Source organism: Coturnix japonica, chromosome 7 (genome assembly GCF_054131305.1).
Source record: "Coturnix japonica strain WE chromosome 7, WE-NBRP24, whole genome shotgun sequence".
NCBI lineage: Eukaryota > Metazoa > Chordata > Aves > Galliformes > Phasianidae > Coturnix > Coturnix japonica.
Window position 1 is genome coordinate 6395314 of NC_140669.1, and position 20556 is coordinate 6415869.

The 20556-nt window shown below is 37.7% G+C and overlaps 1 protein-coding gene across 8 annotated transcripts in view; it reads left to right on the plus strand.

Annotated features, from left to right (window-relative positions):
- NCKAP5 (NCK associated protein 5) overlaps nucleotides 1-20556 on the plus strand; it is a 337810-nt gene that overhangs the window by 225783 nt on the left and 91471 nt on the right. For all 8 annotated transcript variants that reach the window (XR_014947868.1, XR_014947867.1, XM_085552172.1 and 5 more), the window contains one exon: nucleotides 1830-1985. Coding sequence is in view for 6 of the 8 variants with exons in the window: in XM_085552172.1 (XP_085408298.1) it covers nucleotides 1830-1985 (156 nt within the window). In the remaining 2 variants the exon portion in view is untranslated. The remainder of the gene's footprint in view (nucleotides 1-1829; nucleotides 1986-20556) is intronic.

A 20556-nucleotide genomic window follows, 5' to 3' on the forward strand; every position in this document is an offset into this window, starting at 1 on the left:
ATACAACAGAGATGTTTTAGAAGTTTCTAACAGCGGTAACACAAGCAGTGTGGGAATCTAGGGGAAAAAAAGACCAAGCTGCTTTATCCCATTTTTTTGCTAATCAGCATCATGTAGGAGACCCATATTTCCTCTCAGAAGACTCTCTCTCTGCCCCTCTCTGTCTCCTCCTTGCAGCAGCTTCCTTCGACATTAGCAGGAATCTGTCCTACCCAAAGCCTTTGTCATCTTCCCCTTAACTCAATTTTAAGCACAAATTATATTTATGCTACACCTTTTTCCAGATAGGGTTCATGATATACACTGGTTTATTAATAAATGTGTGAGCTGTACTTACACATTCAAGCAGAGGTAACAGTATTAAATATTTAGAGATATTCTCATGTAAATCATAGGACATCACAGGATATTTATTCTTGAATATGCCACTACTGTGCCACGTTCATCAGATTTTGTAATTAGAAGATGAATGGGTTACTTCCTTAGGTGATGGATGTAGGGGATTTACTCTGATTGAAGTTGCATTACTCCTCCTTCTGTGATGAAATATCACAGGCTATACTTCTGTCTCTTCTATGTATGTGAGCCACATCCAGTACATGTCTCTCTCTCTCCTAAAAATAACTGTTTGTGTTTGAAACACAACAAAGAGGTACCTGTGTTAAATTAGGTTATGAGTTCATTGAAATGCACTCATCAAGATAACTTGAAGGGAAAATGGCTTAATGGCTCTTTTACAGATGCTCTATCATTGTGCTGGGGAGTAGCGAACAAGAATAAAACACGACTATACTTATGTCCCTTTGTGATCATGACAGCAGTAATGCTGGATGCCTGATGGAATGGCTCTTTGAAGTAAACTTTCTGAGGCTCTGTGCCTCATGGTTTATGTCAGAGTATTCAGTGAGTGAGCCCATAACTTACAAAACTGATATTTGATTATAGCTCTAATGTGGTAGCAGTCCATTTCTAAGCAAGCTTGATTTTTAAAAAGATAAAAAATAAACGTGATTCACGGTGCTGATTTGTAATTCGTTTATGTTTGTGGATTTTAGTTAAGACTTGCTCTTATCCCTTGAAGACTTATCAAGTATTTGCAGTTATTCAAGCTAGTGAAAATAGTGAAAAACACAATAGTGTTTTTTTGCTTAGATTGAATTTTTGTTTTCTGCTTGTAGTCTTGATATTTCACTTGCTCTTTGATGTATAATTAATGGTGTGAGAGGGATTCAGCGTTCAAACTTAGGATTTTTATAGACATCTTTTAAAACTAAATAGCCATTAAGCAGTGGCAGCCAATAATACCCAACTGACTGTCCCATAAGAAGGGAGGGCACTTTGAAAATTTTGCTGTCAGGTGTATATTAGTGTGGACCTTAAAATCAGCACTTGGGTAATAGTTTGGTTTTTATCCCAATATTTAGCAACTCAAATATTAGCTCGAGGTGATGCAAAAGCTCAATGTATCGGGCATAATGGTTGCTTTTCCTTAATAATAAGCTACTTTATATCTCAGTGCTTCCACTGAAAGATAGAATGTTCAATTTTCATTGCAACTTGTAAAGAAAATTCAACTTATTCTATTAAAAAAAGATGAGCTCCAAATTGTAGAAATTTAAAGTTCGTGTAGTAGTTCATTTCTTCATACATTTTTGCTGAATTGGCCTAGCAGCATGTTTAATAAACCCTTCATGACTCCATTTAGTTAGTTCAGTAAGTAGTAACTTGCTCTGTCTTTTCTTAATTTGTATACAGGGGAGCACTGAAGAGACATGTATGGTTGACTTCATTTCCTTCTGTGAGTAATGACACTTTAAAAATTGTTTCAGGAAAAGCTGTCAGAAGACAGTAGGAAATGCAAAGAAGGCATGGAAAAAATTCACACAGCAGTAGATGAAGATTCAAGAAGTGAAAGCAACAGCAACAGCACTGAAGAGGAAAAAGAAAAGACAAAATTGCTATTGGAGCGTCTGAAAGCCCTGGAGGTAAGAAATAAAAACAGTTTCACACATAAAAGCCCTCTCTGCCCCCTGCCACATTCATTTATTGTCACTGAATCTTCTCTGTGGTATAAATCTTTCACAGTTCACCTATACTCATGTTAGGTTCTATAACCTTGAACGCAACTTCAGGACCATATTGATACTGGGTGGGGTGCATCAATGGGGCAAGAGTGTTCTTGGCAGCAGGCTGGCTGGTGTTACTAGCAGAGCTTTTAACTAGATTCAGACAGGGAAGAGGTTGTATTTGTGAATGACAGAGTAGACTTGGGGAACACTGCCAAAATGGGGAAATGCCTATGAATTGTCTCAAAGAAATTAGGTAGGGCTCCTCTATCTGAAGTGATGATGTGTCCAGTAGTCCAGCTGTCCAGAGTGGGAAAGAAGCAGGAGCTGGAAACCACAGTGCTATTACAAAATGATGACCTGATTACTGTCATGGAAATATGGTGTTATGAATCACACAGCTGGAATGCTGCAGTCAAGGGCTACAAGCTTTTTAGGATTGATATGCAAGGAAGGAGAGGTGAGGGAGTTGCTCTGTATGCTAAGAAGCTGATAGATTGCAAAGACCTGCGTCCAAGAAATAGCTATGATCAGGTTGAGATGGGGGTTAAAAGCAATGACTAGATGAATGGACTTGTGATAGTATCTACTACAGGCTGCCTGACTAAAAGGAATCTGTTGATGAGACCCTCTTGCTTCAACTACAAGAAGCATCATATGAAGCTCTCATTTCAACTTGCCTGATGTCTTCTGGGAAGGCAACATGAGAGGCTGCAAGCGATTCAGGAGGCTCTTGGAGTGTGTTTAGAGTAGTCTCCTGGTTCAAGTATTGGACAGATCACCCAGAGAAGAAGCATGACTAGACCTGGTGTTCACCAACACAGAGGAACTCATTAAAGAGATTAAGATTGGAGGCAGTCTAGGCTGTAGTGATCACACTGTGGTTGAGTGTGAAATCTTGAGGAATATGGGCATGGAAAGAGCAGAATCAGGGCAAGGGAAGCAAAGAGTAGCAAGTCCTCAACTGATAGGAAGTTTTTCAATAACGTCACGGCCTTTATCAGTTGGCAAATTGCCCGGATACATAGCATAGCATTTAAACCTAGACCTGGAAGGTGAGTGAACAGATCTCCTCATTGATGTAATGTTATGCAGAGACTTGTTCAAAGTATATAGTAGTGATTTCCAATACATCAATAATTAATCTACATAAATAGTGTAAGTAGCTGTCAAAGTAGAAGGATGAACTGCAGAATCGTTATTAATTGTGGTCTAAGATAATTAAAACAAAACGTTGTTAATTGTGTGTTGCTTAATGACATATATTCTTGCACTTGTTTTTGTCTTGAGGAATGTAAACAGTGATGCCAGGGACTCTGTGGTTTATTAATTGTTACATGCTTTCTTTTAGTTACATGCAATTAACAGTTTGAATCCTTTAGTATACGCAGAGTAATTACTCTAAATATTTTATTAATCTATATAAAAAGGAGGGGAATATTGCTGTTTGCTAGTTTCTGTGAAGCAAGTGTCAGAATCTTTCATCTTACTTTGTGTGATTAGATATTACTACATAATCCACAATTAATAAATTCAGTGATTCTAGTAAAGTACTTAGTGAAGCTAGTCCTTCATCTGTACACTATACAGTCTGAAGGCTGCCTATAAATAACATACTGAAATTAAATGAAAATATGAGACCCATTTCATTAGTAGTTTTTATTATAATTTCATTAATATCATCACTTTAAAAGATCTTATAATAACTCTTCATATTACTTTGTTTTTTTATTAATTCAGTTTGGTTCTTGACAAATTTTGCACGTGCCAGGATGTAGCCTGGTCTATTAGAGCATCCATACTACCACCCTGCTTATCTTACTGCTGTGATGTGCCTCTCTTGTAATAAGGGGCTGTATATACATGTGTACGTATATATGTACGTATAAAAATAGTTTACAGTGTTCATCAAGGGAAAAGTGTGAGCAAGTGGTGCTGTGTTTTTATTATACAAATGCTTTGAGTCAGCAGTTTGTTTTTCTGATGAATACCTTCTCTTGACTGGTCACATTCAAACAAACAAAAATGTTGAATAAGTCCAAGCTAATTTTCAGTGAAAGAAGAGAAAAAAAAAGAAAAGCTGTCTACCAGCCCAGAACTAAATGGATAATTTAGTCAGTTTGTGTACAATATAGCAAATTTAGTTTCTTTTCTTATGAATACCTATATGGGCAAAAGAAGCTGCTGTTCCATTCATAGAACAATTGTTTTGTCTGTCCTTGTTGATTACTGTTTTGGTAGATATGAGGTGAGTGGTGGTTTTCTCCTGGAGTTTCTGTCAAGGTGAGGAAAGCTGTAGTCATCTCGGTCTGTTGGATACTGACTGGCAAATTATCAGCTGTAAGTGGGAAACAGGGCTTCATTTTCAGAAAGAACTTCCTTTAAATGAATTCCTTATCAGTGGAGTTGTATCTAGAATTTATTTTCTTACTCTTGGGCGCTGTCAAATGTATTGTCAAAGAAATATCTGTAGTACTTTTTAGCTTTTAACTTCTGTTTAACCTAGAAATTTTCTCAGTGAACAATAAAAATCAGTATAATATAGAGTCTTGGTAGTCTGCCCAAGTGAGAGCTATCATATACTTTGATAAGAAGGATATATGTATATTATACCTGTAATCTTTTTACATTCTTTATCATTTACAGCAAATTCTATTTCCAGTCTACGGACTGATAAATACCATACGTTTGTAATCAAATGAAACAGGTGACAAATAACAAATGGTTTGTGCAGCCTCGTATTCCATTTTATGTAGTTGAAATTAATTGTGATTTCCTGGATATCAGAACTCCTTTGTGCCTTCAGCAGTTTTAGTTGGCTGCTCATGAAATGCCATCTAATTTACTTCAGCAGGTTTGATCAAATGCCGTAAAACTCTTACAAAGCAGGAAAAAAAAAAGTCCCTGATAACTTCTCTGTATATTTGGAGTGCTTCACAAACTGAAATGTTAACAAAGTATGACAAATAGCACGAACTCCTTTGTAGGATAATATTTCTTTCTTCTTTCATCACTCACTGAGATACCTCTTTCTTTTTTTTAATGGTAGCCAGGTATGTACAAAAATGCAGGTTTTTTTGGACATCCATCAACCCTTGCATAGCGATTAGAGATATATGTGGATATGTATAAAATTACATTAAAACAATATTGATGCACTTCCAAAATCATATGCATATAACTGGACTTTTTCACAGACCCTTATTGGACCTCCTGGGCATGTCAGCTATTATACAGACTCTCAGAGCAAGATTCTATGCTTGCACTATTACTGTGACAACCTTTTTGCAGCAAGAAGAGATCACACAGTTACAGTGCAGAGAGGAAAACTTTGGGAATATTCCACATGTGAGAATGTGTATCTGTCCCCTGGGACGAGGGCTTCATTATTCAGTACGGATATGGGCTCTCTACCTCAATTTAGCTTTAGCTGACAGAAATACAGGCTGCCCAAGCACCTGCATAATTGCAAGTGACTTAAGCTGATATACTGAGTTAGTGTCAGTCTTAATCTAAACATGCCTGTTAAAGGCATAGTTACTTTGATTTAAAAAATGTAATCAGTGATAAATTGTGTGTCAGCTTTGAAGGCCTATTAAAGTCTGTCGTTTGCACAGACATTTATGCAGTGGAGATAATTCAGCATGAATTAACTGTGTCTAACTGTATGAAATGTTTGAGTTCCTCCAGACTTCGTTCTTTGCCCCCGCAGTACTGCAGCTACCTTAGAAACTTCTTTGTGAAGGAAGCAAGGTGATGGGGCTCTGAACGAAATGACCAAGTACTTAGTGAAAGTTGTTTCAGAAGATGTCTCCTTCAGCAGCAATTTTGTTGTTGTTTTGTCAGTAAGTCCTTGAACACAGTGCGTGTCTCCTCAGTTTTTCAAGAAGAAAAGGGATTGTGAATCGAGATGGGACGAAGACTCAAGAAGACTGCGATCATTCCTTGTTTCAGCTGCACATTTCCTACATCCTGTACAGACTGTTTCATTTCTGCTTTGGCAGATGAGGAGCTGGAATGGAGCATGCAGTCAAATACCTTGTATAGCTGGCTTGTTTCTCCTGGCTCCTTCTGTCTGGGCATACTCTTATACTTCCACTCAAGGACCTGGAAGCAGCTCAGGCCTTAATACTTCGCCTCAGTCAGGTCGGCTAGTGTGTTTTACACATGAAGCATAGGGTAAATCAGATTACAGAAGTGGCAGCATTAAAGTTTTGTGTCTAAATTATAGATCCCAGATGGTTCTGCAGGAAAAACAGACGAATCTGAATTCCAGTCCTCTTTGTGTGCTGGTTCCCCTGTGAAGGCATACATAGCATTGACTCCTTATTTGCCCTGGAAGAGCTCACAGCCCATCTTTCCAGAGATCACCAGAAGTATATCACTGTTGTAACCAAAGTGCAGGTGTGCTGCCTCCTGTAAGGCTTGTTGGGTTGTATGGCAGGAGGGGGCTTGAATGATGCATCACATGGTGCACCATGCAGTATGTTCACCTGACATGGGATGAGCATTGATGGTGTCTGCATTTAGGTTACGATATCATGTTCTTGCCAGCACATGTCCTGTTTCATGACTGAATGTGCATGCCTCTTGTGATCACAGACACAGTCCTGTTTCACCTCTCTGTGTTAATTGTGCGGTGTACCATTACCTTGCTATGGGGAATTCATGAATTTTGATTATGTGGGGGTGGTTTCATAGAATCACAGAATGGCTTGGGTTGGAAGGGACATAAAAAGTCATCTAATTCCAACCTCTCTGCTGTGGGCAGGTTTTCACTCTTCAAAAGTGATTATTTGCTCTCTATTGCCTACAAAGGGACACAACTAACACCTTGCTAAGCACACAGTATATATATAACAATTAAAACAAGTATCACCGACAAGGAAGTGGTTGCCTTGGTTTGCTGCATGTCCTAACTTCCCTTCCAGATACGTAGTAGGAACAACTTCCATAGGGCCTGAAAACTAATTATTGAAGGTTGCTTACAACCTTGCGTCTTTGCAACAAATTGCAAGCCACTGGAATGGCAACATTAAATTACAACATTGAAATTATCAAATAAAAAGCCCAATCCATGTGTGAAAATCTGATTGCTTTTGAGTGAGCGAGACTCAATGATAAGTTTCAGCAAACTAAGCTGCAGTAAAACCAATATCTGCTAGAGGAGAACTCTGATTTTAATTATAGAAGTTTGCCCTCGTGCCCTTTTGCAGTTCATCATAGCAAAAATGTGTTTTGTTTTAATAAATTGAACTTTTGGGAGAAAACTCAGTCAAGATAATAAGCTAAATGTTCAAAAGTATTAAATGGGTAATTTCCTTTGTATCATCACCATTAAACAAATGAGGAAGTATGTCAAGTATTTTCCATATTATGCTTTTACTGCCCTGTAGAGGAAGAGAGACGTGTTTGTAACAGTTAAAAAGGAGGTAGGAGAAGGTGAATTATTTCCTTTTTGAGAAGAGAGATTTATTCATTAGGAGTGTGATTTTGTTTTGCTCTTGCCTGGTTTTTCTTTTTTTCCTCCTTGTTTTCCACATACTACAAAGTAAATTGGTAAGAAAATTAATAATTGTATCATTTTTCATGAAAAAAAAAAAAACATGCATTATGTAGGGGCAAAGAATCTGTGTTTCTGAAAATAATTGGATAAACTTGTGTATGCTGTTGCTTCACTTTAGCTCATAAGGAGTTTGAATCCCTCTACCCCGCTGCATTGAAAAATGATGTAACTTCTAGGTATTTTGTAACAATGTTTTAAATATTCTGTAGCAATCAATTTTGTTCTGGCCAGCACATTCAATCTGGTTGAGCTGGAGGCATCCTCCCAGTGCCTTGACTGTTCACATAATTTGGTTCAATGTGCTGATTGGTCACCAAAGGCCAACCTACTTAGTCCTAATTATTGAATTATTTTACTTTTAAATCTTCCTTCCTCTAGGAGACTTTTATAATTTGTTTTCTGAGTTATGCCTAAGAACTCTTTTAATACTGAGGGATCAGTAGCTGGAGCAGGAAAAATCATATTTCCAAAGGCTTATAATGATTCAGCACTGGCTCGCATCACTGCTCTCAGATACAGCCCAGTTTATTCTAGCTGTTTGTTGGTAACATTACTGTCAAACTGCTCTGGCAACACAAGAAATGAGTAATTTTTCAAATGAAACCAGAGTAAGTGCTATCGTGAAAAATGCATTCTATCATCTGTATGCATGAACTCTTCTATTGTAGGTCTTCAGTGGCTCAGTTGTTTCTAACCTTTGAGAAGCAAATCTCATGGCTGCTACTTGTCACTCCTTTCCTTTGTTTTCTTGTGTGCTTTCCTCTGCCATCTGTTTTCACCCTTTCCTGCTGTGATATCATTGCCAGATGCTTGTACCCTGTTTTTGTCAAGCCAGGCCTTCCTGCCCTTCACGTCTTCCATTGCAGCTTCTACATCCATTCAAAATACTGCAGATGTGTGCGTGAGGCTTCATATATGGCACACAGACCGAACTGCTTCCAGTGTCAATGCATCTTGTCAGCTGAGATAATTTAATAAAAAATGGTATCTTCATATAGAAGGTGAATGAAAACAGAAGTCTTCTGGGTAGACTAATTGAATTAAGTTAGTATGTGATGAGTATTTAAGAAAGGAGAGTGAACTTATAGCAGACATTTAAAATATTAAGGAACTGAACAAACTTTCCTATTTTCTCTCTCCCTTTGCACTTTTTAATGTAAGTCATACAAAGTTCATGGTATGAAAAAATCAAGAAATATCTACTATGGCCATGAATTGGAGGGTTTTGAAATTCTGCCCATTGGAAGAGCTGTTCAGTTTCTCTCTCCTATTGCTGTAACTATTTGCTATTCTCATAACAGAGGGACTCCCGACCCACTGTTCCATCAGACAGTTCCATCTCTTGGAATCAGTGCTTTAGTATTAATCCGTACATTAAATCACTGCTTCCATGACTGGTGGGAAAGGCATGGGGAGGCTGTGCCTATTTCATTTTTCAGATTAATCAGTTTTCAATGAAAGCTTAGAGTAATTAATTTCTAAACTCAAACCTGGTGCCTCTTGGGAATTTTAGTCCAAATGACAAGTGGTTTTGGTGTTGTTTTCTTTCCTAACTAAGTCTAGGAAAAAAAAAATATTCAGCTGTATCTCCCATGAAGCATCACTGTAGCAGTCCAGAAGTTAAATAGTTTGGAATTGGTCACAATCTTCCAAGCTTCTGAGTCTCTGATGCCTGGTGAAAAGCTAAAGACTTTCATATTGACTCTTCTTTCTTCCATGAGATTCCCAGGTAGTATTATTCTTTCACAATTTGCTAATTCAGTGGTGAACACAATATGTTTGGACTAATATTCCTGTTCTATAGACTTCTAAAATGGGAAGCTTGTAGAGTTCAGTAGATAAAAGTGCATTTATTTGTCATGTCATACCATGATTGTAGTAAAAGGAATTTTGGTGTGTATCAGATTTTTTTTCTCCTTCAGCTTGCTTATGCAGTGAAGTTGGGTTTTAATAAAAGTTAATGGTTTCCTAAACTTGAGCCAGATATTTCACATTAGAAAGACAGAGTGAGAAACTTACGTTCTTCCTAATTTGTATCTTCTCAAAGTAGATAGGCATAAGATTCAGGGCAGTGAATCCAACATCTTCCAGGTGGGAAAAAACATTTCTTATATGCAGTTTTTAATTTACATTGCTGTTTGAGTCAGGATACTGCTTAGAAAATTGCTCAGTTTACCTGTAGTGTTCATTTTTGCTTGAGTGCCGGTGCATACATGTGAAAATTACAGGCAAAAACTGTAGGATCCTCCAGAGAAAATATTCAGCTGTAGAATTTTACAAAACATTAAGGAGAACTGAGCTTAAAACATTTCAATGTTGTTGCTGTAATTCTTTATATTTATTGTGAGAGTAAATGATAAATTCAGTTTTTCTATGATATTCTGAATTGTTGCAATAGCTTTTTTCTTAGAGTTCTTTCTCTTTCTGTGTGGCACTTACTCGGCTGATGTAACAAACACTCTTTGAATAGTTCACAATAATGAATAAGTCTGCAGGAATAATGATTTGGTGCCAGAAGATCTGAGAAATAGGTGTTGGCAGTGGAGAAAGGGTAAGTCATGGAAGTCAAGGAAAATCGTCTTGGTTTTATTAAGCTTGTCAAATTTTCTCTATTGAAATAAATGTTAACCATGTTCTGCACAAAGAGTCCCTGCTATGTTGCAATGAAGGAATCTGATACCTCGGTCTGACTTTTATAACTTAAATAATGGTGGTTTTTGAGTGCCCTTCTCTCTATGTATAGTGCTTCCTTGCACGTAATCAGGAGATAATGTAACTTACCTTTTATAGCTTTCAGGCGTGTGGTACAATTGAGAATTCACTCTCGTTGCTGAGTGAAATGAGATTTTCCAACAGTATGTTATAGATCTAGGTGACTGTGTTTGTTCCAACACATCTATCATTTCGGAGTGGGACTCGGGAGTTTTTTTAAATAGCCTCTATCAGGTATGCACGCTGGGCTGGCTTCTACAAAAGCCCCCTTTGCAAAGCCTTCTCATCCTTCACAGTGGCACTTATTTCAGAGGAAAAATTCCCTGTAACACATTTTAGAATCATATCTTATATTTTTAATTTGCATACTAATGCGTGCAATTTGGCTGGCAGTAAGGGAAGTCATATACTTCATAAGCTAAATAAATAGCTGCAGTTTGTGTCAAAGTAGCACTACGAATAGCCCTGTGTTCTATGGACCTTTAGTGGCTGCATAGGAAATCCCAATTAATTTACCTCAGCTTTTAGAACTGAATCTCTTACAACTCTTACACAGACAAAACAATTTCACTTTACATTTCTGTTCACTGGTCATGGAAAATGATGAAACAATAATGATGTTCATGTGGCGATGAACTTCTTAGTTTGGTAGTGATTTCCATCTGTGCAGGAATACAAAATTAGAGAATACAGCTGGATTCTGGGCAGCTCTAATTACACCCAAATCGCACTGACCTGCATCATAGAAGTCCATGTCATGGTGTGGGTTTGGCTCTGCTGTTGGCTGTATGTCTAAGTACACATGTGAAGAATTAAATGTTAACATGCTTGTGAAATTCAGTACTCACTGCCTTTATTATGCAGCCATTTTAATAATCTACAGCTTAAAATACTCAGTTATTTTTAAATCTGCTTAATCTGTCATGCTGACAAGCACAGATTTTAAGATCAGTTATTAATAAATAAAGAGAATAGGTACATCCAACATGGAATAGTCTGATTTTGCTCCATTACACAGGGCTGTGATTGTTGGCAGTGGTTCTGCAGATGCCTGATAACCATGAACCAAATATGTAATTTCAGTGTCTCAGTAAAAGAAAAGAAAAAAAAAGCTACATGCAAGTATAATGTAACCTTATATTCACTGATACATTAAACCTGCATGCATGTATCCATGCAGATATCCTTTAATATACATTTGACTGATTCAAATATGCGATTCCATTAAGTGCTAAGTAGGAGGAGTTTGGTTTTGGTTTTTCTTTGTCAAAACCATCCATTTTCTCTTCCCCTCCAGGTGTTTTTGAATTAATGGTTTTCATATGCTGCCCATTGCTGCCAGCTGTAAGCTCCCTCTCCCATAGGGTGCCAGGAGAGCCTTTGCACTGTCTCTTGTCAGGCTGAGCACCTGTTCCTTGCCTTCCAGCAGACAGCTCACACTGGGTCCTAGACAGGAGTAGCCTCTGCTCTGCCTTTAGCCATGAGCAGCTGTCACCTCTGCTGAGAACCAGAACTGCCACCTCATATTTTGTGGTGCCTGCACAGGTGGAGGAATTAAATTGCCTGCCAGGGTTCTGCAGTTGCAGTTGGGATATGCAGGTGCATCATGCCACCTAGAGGACAGAGCTTCTTCCCTTTCTACACAAATACCCAGGATAACTGTGCCTTCCAACACATGCGTTCTGGTTAGTATGTATGCATACAAGGCTTAGCTATTATTTAGAAGACAGAAGCATCCAGTTAGTAATCATAACTGTTTCCCTTTATAAACTTCCAGGTTTCCTTACTGCCTTCCAACAAAGGCTTGTTCTTCAAAAAAATCTTCCTGATTTTAATGACCTTGGTCTTAGTCTTGAAGTGTTGTAGAAAAAAAAATGTTTTAAAAAGAGGAAGCAATAAGTGCAGGTTTTTCTTTTAAGTTTTCACTAAATTGTGAGGGGAAGAAAAGATCAGTAGCAAATCTGACTCTAAAATATGAAGAGATGGTTATTGTCATAGGCAAAGCCCTCTGTAAAGTTATTTTAACTGCCATTTCAGATCAGATGAAGAAATGGATGTGAGATTTGTGGTTTTTATATGAGACTATTTTAGGTGTTCCATGAGAAGCTAAAATCTTCCTCTCCTGCATTGCATTTGTTCTTGGTTAGCATTCCTCTTACTGGCTTATAGTTGAGACAGGTTTTCAGTGAAGAGGTCATGAGACCAAGCAACCAAGGCTTCTCCTTTTTTCTTCTTTCATTCAGACTGTGAATGAGTTTGCTGCTTTGGACCCTAGAAAAATTCTACTGCTTGCTTCTTGACAATTTCCAGTCATTCTGTATTGCATTTGATGTCGTTCCACTTTAACCTCAATTACCAATAATGACAGTTATAATATTCTTTTTCTTAAATAATCAATGAATGCTCTTTCTGTAACCTTAAATCTGATCCGTATCATCACAAAGACACTTCTGTTAGATGCTGTAATGTCTCCTCAGTGCCATGCAAAGGTAACTGATCACTGAATACATACATTAATTTGATTAAATTTAAGCAGTATGAGCGAAACACAGAAAGAAGCTGTGTTATGTACTTTATAGAAAATAGCCTTTTTATATAATGCCCTGCAAGGCAAGATAGTGCAGGTAGCAGAAGCATCATTTTCATTGGGACTAATTAACTTTTCCTGAAATCCAGGGCATTAGCCTTGGCAGAACAATACAGCAGCAGCCTCTGAGCCAGCCTTAGTAGATCTTTGCAGAGCTGCTTGGTATGGTATTGGCTTAACCTCACCACTAAGGAAACAGCTTATGTCTTCCTGGTTCTTCTTTGTGGGGCAGGACTTTTATTATTATTGTTATTTTTATTCCAGCGCTAGTATTCTTTATACTCTTTGTATCAAATATTTTGTCCTTCACAGTGTCCCAAGGGTAACTATTCAAAATTTTACTGAATTACATGGATAAAACCAGGCATTCTTAGTTCATTGTAACAAAGGACATGCTAATATTAGGAGAAAACTCTATTTTTCACAGAGAAATTGAATAGAAATAAGAGATGAGAACTTCTAACGTTTTTAAGCAACTGATTTGCCCTGCTGGTGACCTCTGCCAGGCAGGGATGTTTCCCAATTGCAGACTGTACTGACAGAGCAGTAATGTGATCGATCGTGGGTATATATCACATTGCATAGTATTTCACACATTGATTTATTTTTGTTCTTTTCTCCACGTTTTCCCTTTAGGCCAATGGATTAATCACTGATACTGGTTTTGAACAGCTGCTTGAAATAAGATAACAGCAACATTTCCTTATGCTTGGTACTAGCGTTAGTATATTTGTATATCTTGTGTCAAATTTGGACCTGTGCAGGTGGGCGCAGTTCCAATGGCTGGTCTCCAGTTGTGCTTATTCACATGTGATGTGAATTTGGCTTGTTAGGTAGAACAGAGTCAGGCTGTTGGGCTGCTGCACTTCTTATGCCCAAGCTTCTTAGTGAAGCACCTCCAAACCTCACAGAATTTGACTTAACACGTACCATTCTTATTTTTAAAAAGCAAGTGACTTAATACAGTACATTAATGAGTGTCCTTCCTGTAATGCTTGTAGAATTTAAGAAACAATTGTTTCCTCTCTTGCAATCCATATGAAAGTGCTATTGTTATCCAAAGCTTATGATTTTAAGCAACTACTGCTATTTGTGCTCCCTTAGTGTGTAGTCTAAGGCTGCTTTTGGACCTCTTAGGGGTATAGTCTGCCAGTAAGCAAAAGTACAACAGATGAAGTCAGAGATAAATTTTCTATGCTGAAAAGCAAAATTAAATAAAAAATAGGACAATACTTAGTAATTTAGTGTAACACATAAGATATAATTAAAATCAAATTTACTTTCCATGTAGCTGACTTTAATGTTTATGTTTTCTGCACAGCTTCATATTTTGTGTTTTCATGAAATACAAAGTTGTGCAATTACCCAAGTGAAAAAACACCTCTGGCACATTTCTGTATTATTTAGAAGAAAGCCTTCCCAATGGGCAGGTCTTCTCTTTTTCACTGTGGGACATGATACTTGAGCCAAGCTCTCATCAAGCCACACACTGTTGGCGTTCCTCTCCCAGTTCCCTATCAGAGAAACCACATCCATTGGCTCCAAAGCTGTGCAAGGTTTTGGTCACAGAGATTTGGTGGGGTGGTCAGAAAGGTCACCAAAGGAGGACACTTGATCAGCCAAGCCAAGGGGACAGTGTGGGTGCACCTGGCATCACTGGCGTGATGGTAAAACCTCCCTTTGATAAATGGGGGGCTGCCACACTAGGCAGATTTTAAGGGGTTCTGATTCTCTAAAGTGAACATATTCTGCAGGGCAGGAAAAGCAGGTGGAGCTCCAAGCTGTTGAAACTTTTTAAAGAGATGGAAGAGAGTCTGTGTTGTTTTTCTGTTGAGCAAAATGTAATTACTTTGCAAATTCACTGTTCTGCTCTCATCGATCAACAATAAAATGAGCAGAACATTTAGCAAATGTCCGTGCAGAATTCAGCCTACCGCATATGAATGTGTGCAATGAGGGCATTGTTTGTGTTTGGTACTTCCTCTGTCTTCTAAGAAAAGGAAAAGCATTCAAAGCTTTCAGAAGACAGAAGCTGATATTAGCAAAAAGTTTCATTTCAGTTCGAAAGAAATGAAGAGTAATGTTGTGATTCAGTTATTAGAAGTTAGCTATTGGCTACAAAACAATTCCTGCACACTGTAAGGCGTTTGGTGCTGTTTGTAACACAGTGAACCAGTACCTTATTCTGCTGTGCTTGGCTTCTCGCCTCTTTACCTGGAAGGGAGAGACATCATTGAAGCCATCAAAAGAAGTTCATTTTTGAGTACCTGGGGCTGTTGACTTGTGGGTGACTTGTGATGAAGAAAACGGAATTGCAGGAAACATTGCCTTCAGAAATAACTCAGTGCTCCAGTGTAGTTAAAAACAGAGGAACTGGTTATAAATTTACGTTATGACTCAAGAAATGGTTGGCTTTAATAGCATATTGCAGTGGATACTTTTTAACTTTAAAGGAATAGAATAAAATAGGTTGTGAAAGGAGGAAAATAACTCATTTTGTATTTTATTGTGTTTAAAAAGTATTTTCTGATTGTGTCAATGACCATGTAATTCTTTACATCTGTTGCAAAAGGAGTACCACTTAGGTTGCTTTTCTTTCTTTTTTCTTTTTTTCTTTCTTTTTTTTTTTTTTTTGCCATTTCATTAGAAATCATACATGTTTATTAGTACAAGAAAATCAGGTTTTCCTACTTATGGAATCATTGGATATCAGGGATCTGCTATGAGTTTCCCATCACGCAGACAATGGATGTGACATTTCAGTATATGGGATGAGTGTTTTCCAGGCTGTCAGATTAAATTACTTTATTTCGTAGAACTATTCTTGTTTTAACTAAATGAAATGGCTTTGAATAATTAGGGAAAGAAATATTTCTTAATATAAATTAATCATCCTCTTTCTCTGAGACAAGGCAAAACATCTGTTGCCTCAGCTTTCAGTGAACACTGAAATAACTGATTTGTGAGACAGTGAATGATATTGTTTATTATGCATTAAAGGATATACAGGAGAAAAAAAGGCAGGAATCCACAATAGTTTGGGGTCCTCTGTTTCTGTTATCAACTTCAAGCATTCTCAGTTCCTTAATTTGCCTGGGAGTGGAAAGTTGGGTGTGTTGGTGTTCCATGAAGACAGTGCCAACTTTAGATCCATGTTTGTGTTTTACCATCGTTTATTAACATGCCTTCCATTCAGGTGCATATAAAGCCCTCGAAGTATAAGTTCAAGTAGGAGAGCCAGTGCTTGTGTTAACCTGTGAAATTTTATTCCATGTTTGTTCTGGTAATATTAAGAGAAAAAAACACATATAAACTTTAAAAGAGAAAAGCTGATCTGGATAAATAGAATTTCCAGAAATCTAAAAACTATTCCTACATTAAGATATGTAAAATCCTTGGCTTCTACTTAATTTCAAGGTTTTTTACTTCGTTAAATTGACCATCATTTTAATTTTATAAAGGAAAAATACACTGTCACTACATTTTTAAATTAATTAGATTCTGAAATTAATTTCTATTTCTGAATTGCTTATTGTAGTGTGCCCTGCCAGACTCTGAAAAGCTGTGCTGTAATTGCTAAGAAGAAAAGCTATATCTGTGAGTTTCACCTTTTTGAAGAAAACAAGCTTAAGGCCTTTGTGACTTATTCCTATAAGCAGATATTGAACTGACAGACTGTTGGGCTTCTTTTCTATGCTTGCTTCCCGAGGCCGTGAGCTGACAGTACTGTTGCCTGCATTTACTGTGAAAATCCCTGCTAAACAAGTGGGGAAAATTAGGAAATGGATTCTGTTAGAAAAAAAAATTGTCCAAAGAAGAATTTTCATACATAAATCTGAAATGCTGCATTCTTTTCATGCTCGGTATTATATTAACCTTGGGAGTTGAGTGCGCTACTAGGAAAGGTGTAGGTAATGGAATCACAGAAAATAGAAAACTGTGACTGTCAGTAACCTCATGGTCAAAACTGCAAAGGTTTGAAGGATACATTGTCTAAACCTTTATTTAATTCCAAACTTGCCTTTCTCATTGCTTGGAATACTGCCCCAAAAGCATTCAAGTTTTGCTAAACATCCGATTTTTATTTTATTTAAAAAGAATCTGCAGTTTGTCTTTAGTCAAGTGACCTTTAAAAAAGAATAATTGCCATCCATGTTATTTTTGAAGGACCTAAGCCCTGCAAATACTTGAACTACACAAATATTTGTATATGTAATGTGTGTATTTGTATGTATCAGTACAACTTTTAAATCCCATTTAAATCTTCTGCAAAAAGTTTATTTTCAAATGAAAGCAAATATTTTACTTGGAAATGGTTTCACTGACCTTTTTTTCCATCATGTTTCAGCATTGGATCCGTAGGGATCCATAGGCAATCAGAGGGTTGCAATTGCTCTTACTTAATTTCAAAGAATTGAGATTTCCATGAACAGTTTGGTCTTTTTGCCAAGGAAAAGAAAAAAAGGAAACAAATGCAACTGAAGAAATATGACAGGATTAATTAATTTAAGGGTTCTGAATAGAAAGATATTGATGTGGTTAAATATGTAGTTAATATTAAACGCTGAATGTCTGTCAAGATAATCAAGTCCACACTATTTGCCTTTATCCACCTACATCAATTGTAAGAATCTGAGTTTTCAGGACCAAATACTTTTTTCATAGGCTGTGGATTTTATTGTTAGTTATTTAATGGAGGCAGTAACTGCCTGTTAATATTACATGGGGAAGCACTGTAAATCTGTTGGAGTGAGAGCCTTGGAGTTCTTCAGGGACAGCATGTTATAAACGGGGACAAATCACTTCAAACAAGAGGAAAGAAAAGATTGAGCAGCTGCTTCTGCTTCAGCTTGCAGGGGGAAAGATCACTAAATGTAAATAGTATATAATTAGAAAATAAGCCACTTTTGTAACATGCACACACTATTCATTGCATAAAATTTCACTCTTAGACCTCGCATTTGTTTGATAGTATTGTGGCCTCTACCACTATCCCCAGGTGCATGCTTCTAGATACTTGGCCCTAAGGAGGAAGTGATAGGGAGAGTAAATAGGCTCCAGCATTTCCCTTTCCTGACTGCCCACAGCTTCTTGGGCTTGTCTGGCTATGAGCTAGAAGAGTTCTCTTGTCTGTGATTTATTCTCCATCATCATCATCATCTGCTTCTCCTCAGGCAGGCCAGGAGAATTGTTTTCAGGAGGTGACTGCCTGGTCTTCTGTACATAGCACTGCTTCATGCCAGGGTGCTCTTAGAATGAATGACAGAATGGTTTGGGCTGGAAGGGACCTTAAAGATCAGGTAGTTCCAATCTCCTGCTGTGGGCACGGTTGCTTTGTGCAGAAGATGAATGATAAAAAACAGCAGTCCTGGAGTCCTGCTGGGACTTGAGGTTTTCCTTTTCCCATGCTCGTACTTCTGTGTTTTATCAACTATACGCACATTATACATCTTGTCATTGATACCATTTATACCTTAACTGCAGGAAATACATTCAGCTTTATGCTTCCTGTCGGTGCTCATTTATATCTGTTTTACTTCTTGTCCTCAAAAAATGGTTTTGTCTGGGATCATTTGGAAGAGTTTTAGGAAAAAAAAATAATAGCATCCTTCATAATTTTACCTACTTATTCAAAGGTCTGTATTGACAACACATCAGCTGTTAGCATATTGTAAGTCTATTATAGTCTCAGTAAATAATGCTAGAATTTGCTGTTTGCTACACTTTGAATGCAAGTAAACAGACAAAGCTATTATTGATAAATTTGTTGGTAGCTTAGGTATTTATTTGCTAGAAGATAAGCCTGGGCTTACAATGCAGGCTGCTGTGTTAGAGCTGTACCTAACCTTCTCTTCAAAATGTCAACTCCAGACATTTCTGCGGTGTCAGAAGGGAAAATGTTGAAGGTTTTAAAGGCTTGTCATTCTTAAATGCATTAGAATCAAATGAAATAAAAAAAGAAAAATATTACCATTCTTGAACCAGATAAAAGTTTCCAGCAACAACTTCTTGGGGGGGGGAGGGAGGGGGGGGGAATGGCCTTAATAGATTTCAGAGAAGAATTCACAGGAATATAAAGGTGTTTTTTTTTCTTTTTCATATATTTTAGGAGTCGGTTTCATCAGCAGTGTATGAATCACTTGGTTTAGTTTGTTTGATTCAGCTGCTGAAGTTCAGACATTCATCCATCATAAGAAGATTTGAAGGATGAGCTTGTAGTTATCCTCTTCTCTCCAAAAGTAGGCTTCACCACTGAACACCTGTTGCCCCTCCTCATGGGAGGGGGGAGGAAGGAGCTCAGTGCTGATGAACCCTGATCAGGAGCCTGGGCTGCATTGGGCTGCATTTTCTTAGAAGCAGTTAAGTCAGGTTTTTGCATGGTGTTAAGCAGTTCGCTTTCTGGTGTTAGATAAATATCTTTTGATTTCTTGCATACGTTAAAAGAAGGTTACAGTGCTCTCTCTGAGGCTACAGCCCTGCTTATTGGTAGTTCAGCTATAATCTAAGACAGCTTTTAGGATCTGTTGGTGGTTGTTCTAAACTTACTCTGTTTTTGTGTCAAGAATTTAAAAGAAAATTTCAAGGATTTTAAATTCAAGAATAATCCCTACTGGTCCTGCCCAGAAAGATTCAATGTGACCTTCTCATAGAATTATGGTTAACCTTCTTATGGTTCTCTATTTTGTTATTTAAATTTGCATGTTGCTTTTGTCGTTTCATTTGAATTGAGTTGAAAGTTGGCTGGATGTTTCAGATAAAATATGTCAAGTCTTGTAAGTGTGGCAGAAAAGACTGTTGTGTCGTGCTGAAAAGAAATCCGAAGGGAGCTGCTCTGTGGTGCTCCAGTGTGTTTCTGCTGTGGAAAGGGTGAAGCTGGAAACAGTGCCAGTGGGCTGTAAGGGGCAGCTCCCATCTCACTGCTGGCGAGGAGGTGCTGTAGCAATATGAAGGATGCTGGAAAGAGGCCAGTGGAAATGCTTCTGTGCTGCTAAGAATAAATTAAATCTGCTGTTCCTATAATTATGTTGATTTAAAAACAAGGATGTAATTTTCTCAACTTCTAACCATTGTAATGGAGCTGTTGAGTTTTTATCTAGCAACTTGTCTAGTTGAAAAAGGAAGTGTTATTACTGGTTCGGTCTCTCAAAGGATGCATTTTCTGTGTACGATGGGCAGAATAGTGCAGAATCTCCTGCAACCAAAGATGCAGAGTGGTTCGAGTAGTAAGCTGTTCTTAGAGTGGTAGCTTAGCAGAAAAATAATGCCATAAGGACCTGTGCAATTGCAATAGATTGCAGTAACCTTGCTTCTTACTTCTACCAGTTTTTGACCTCTAATAGTTTCCTGTATGCAACCATGACCACAGAAAAATACAAAATCAGAGGCTGAAAGCATGAAAAAAGCTGCTGAGCACTTCTGAAGTGGTTGGACAGCTATTAATATACCGCACAGGACATGACAAATGAGTGTATGTGTAAATCAATAAACCTTTCTGTAAATGCACTAATGGCCAAGTATGAATAACAAAGAACTGCACGTGGTAACCGGTGTTGTAGCCTTCTGTCAGAGATTTTAAAGTTCACTGTCATAACTTAGTTCCTCTTGACCTTTATTGATGGTGCCTT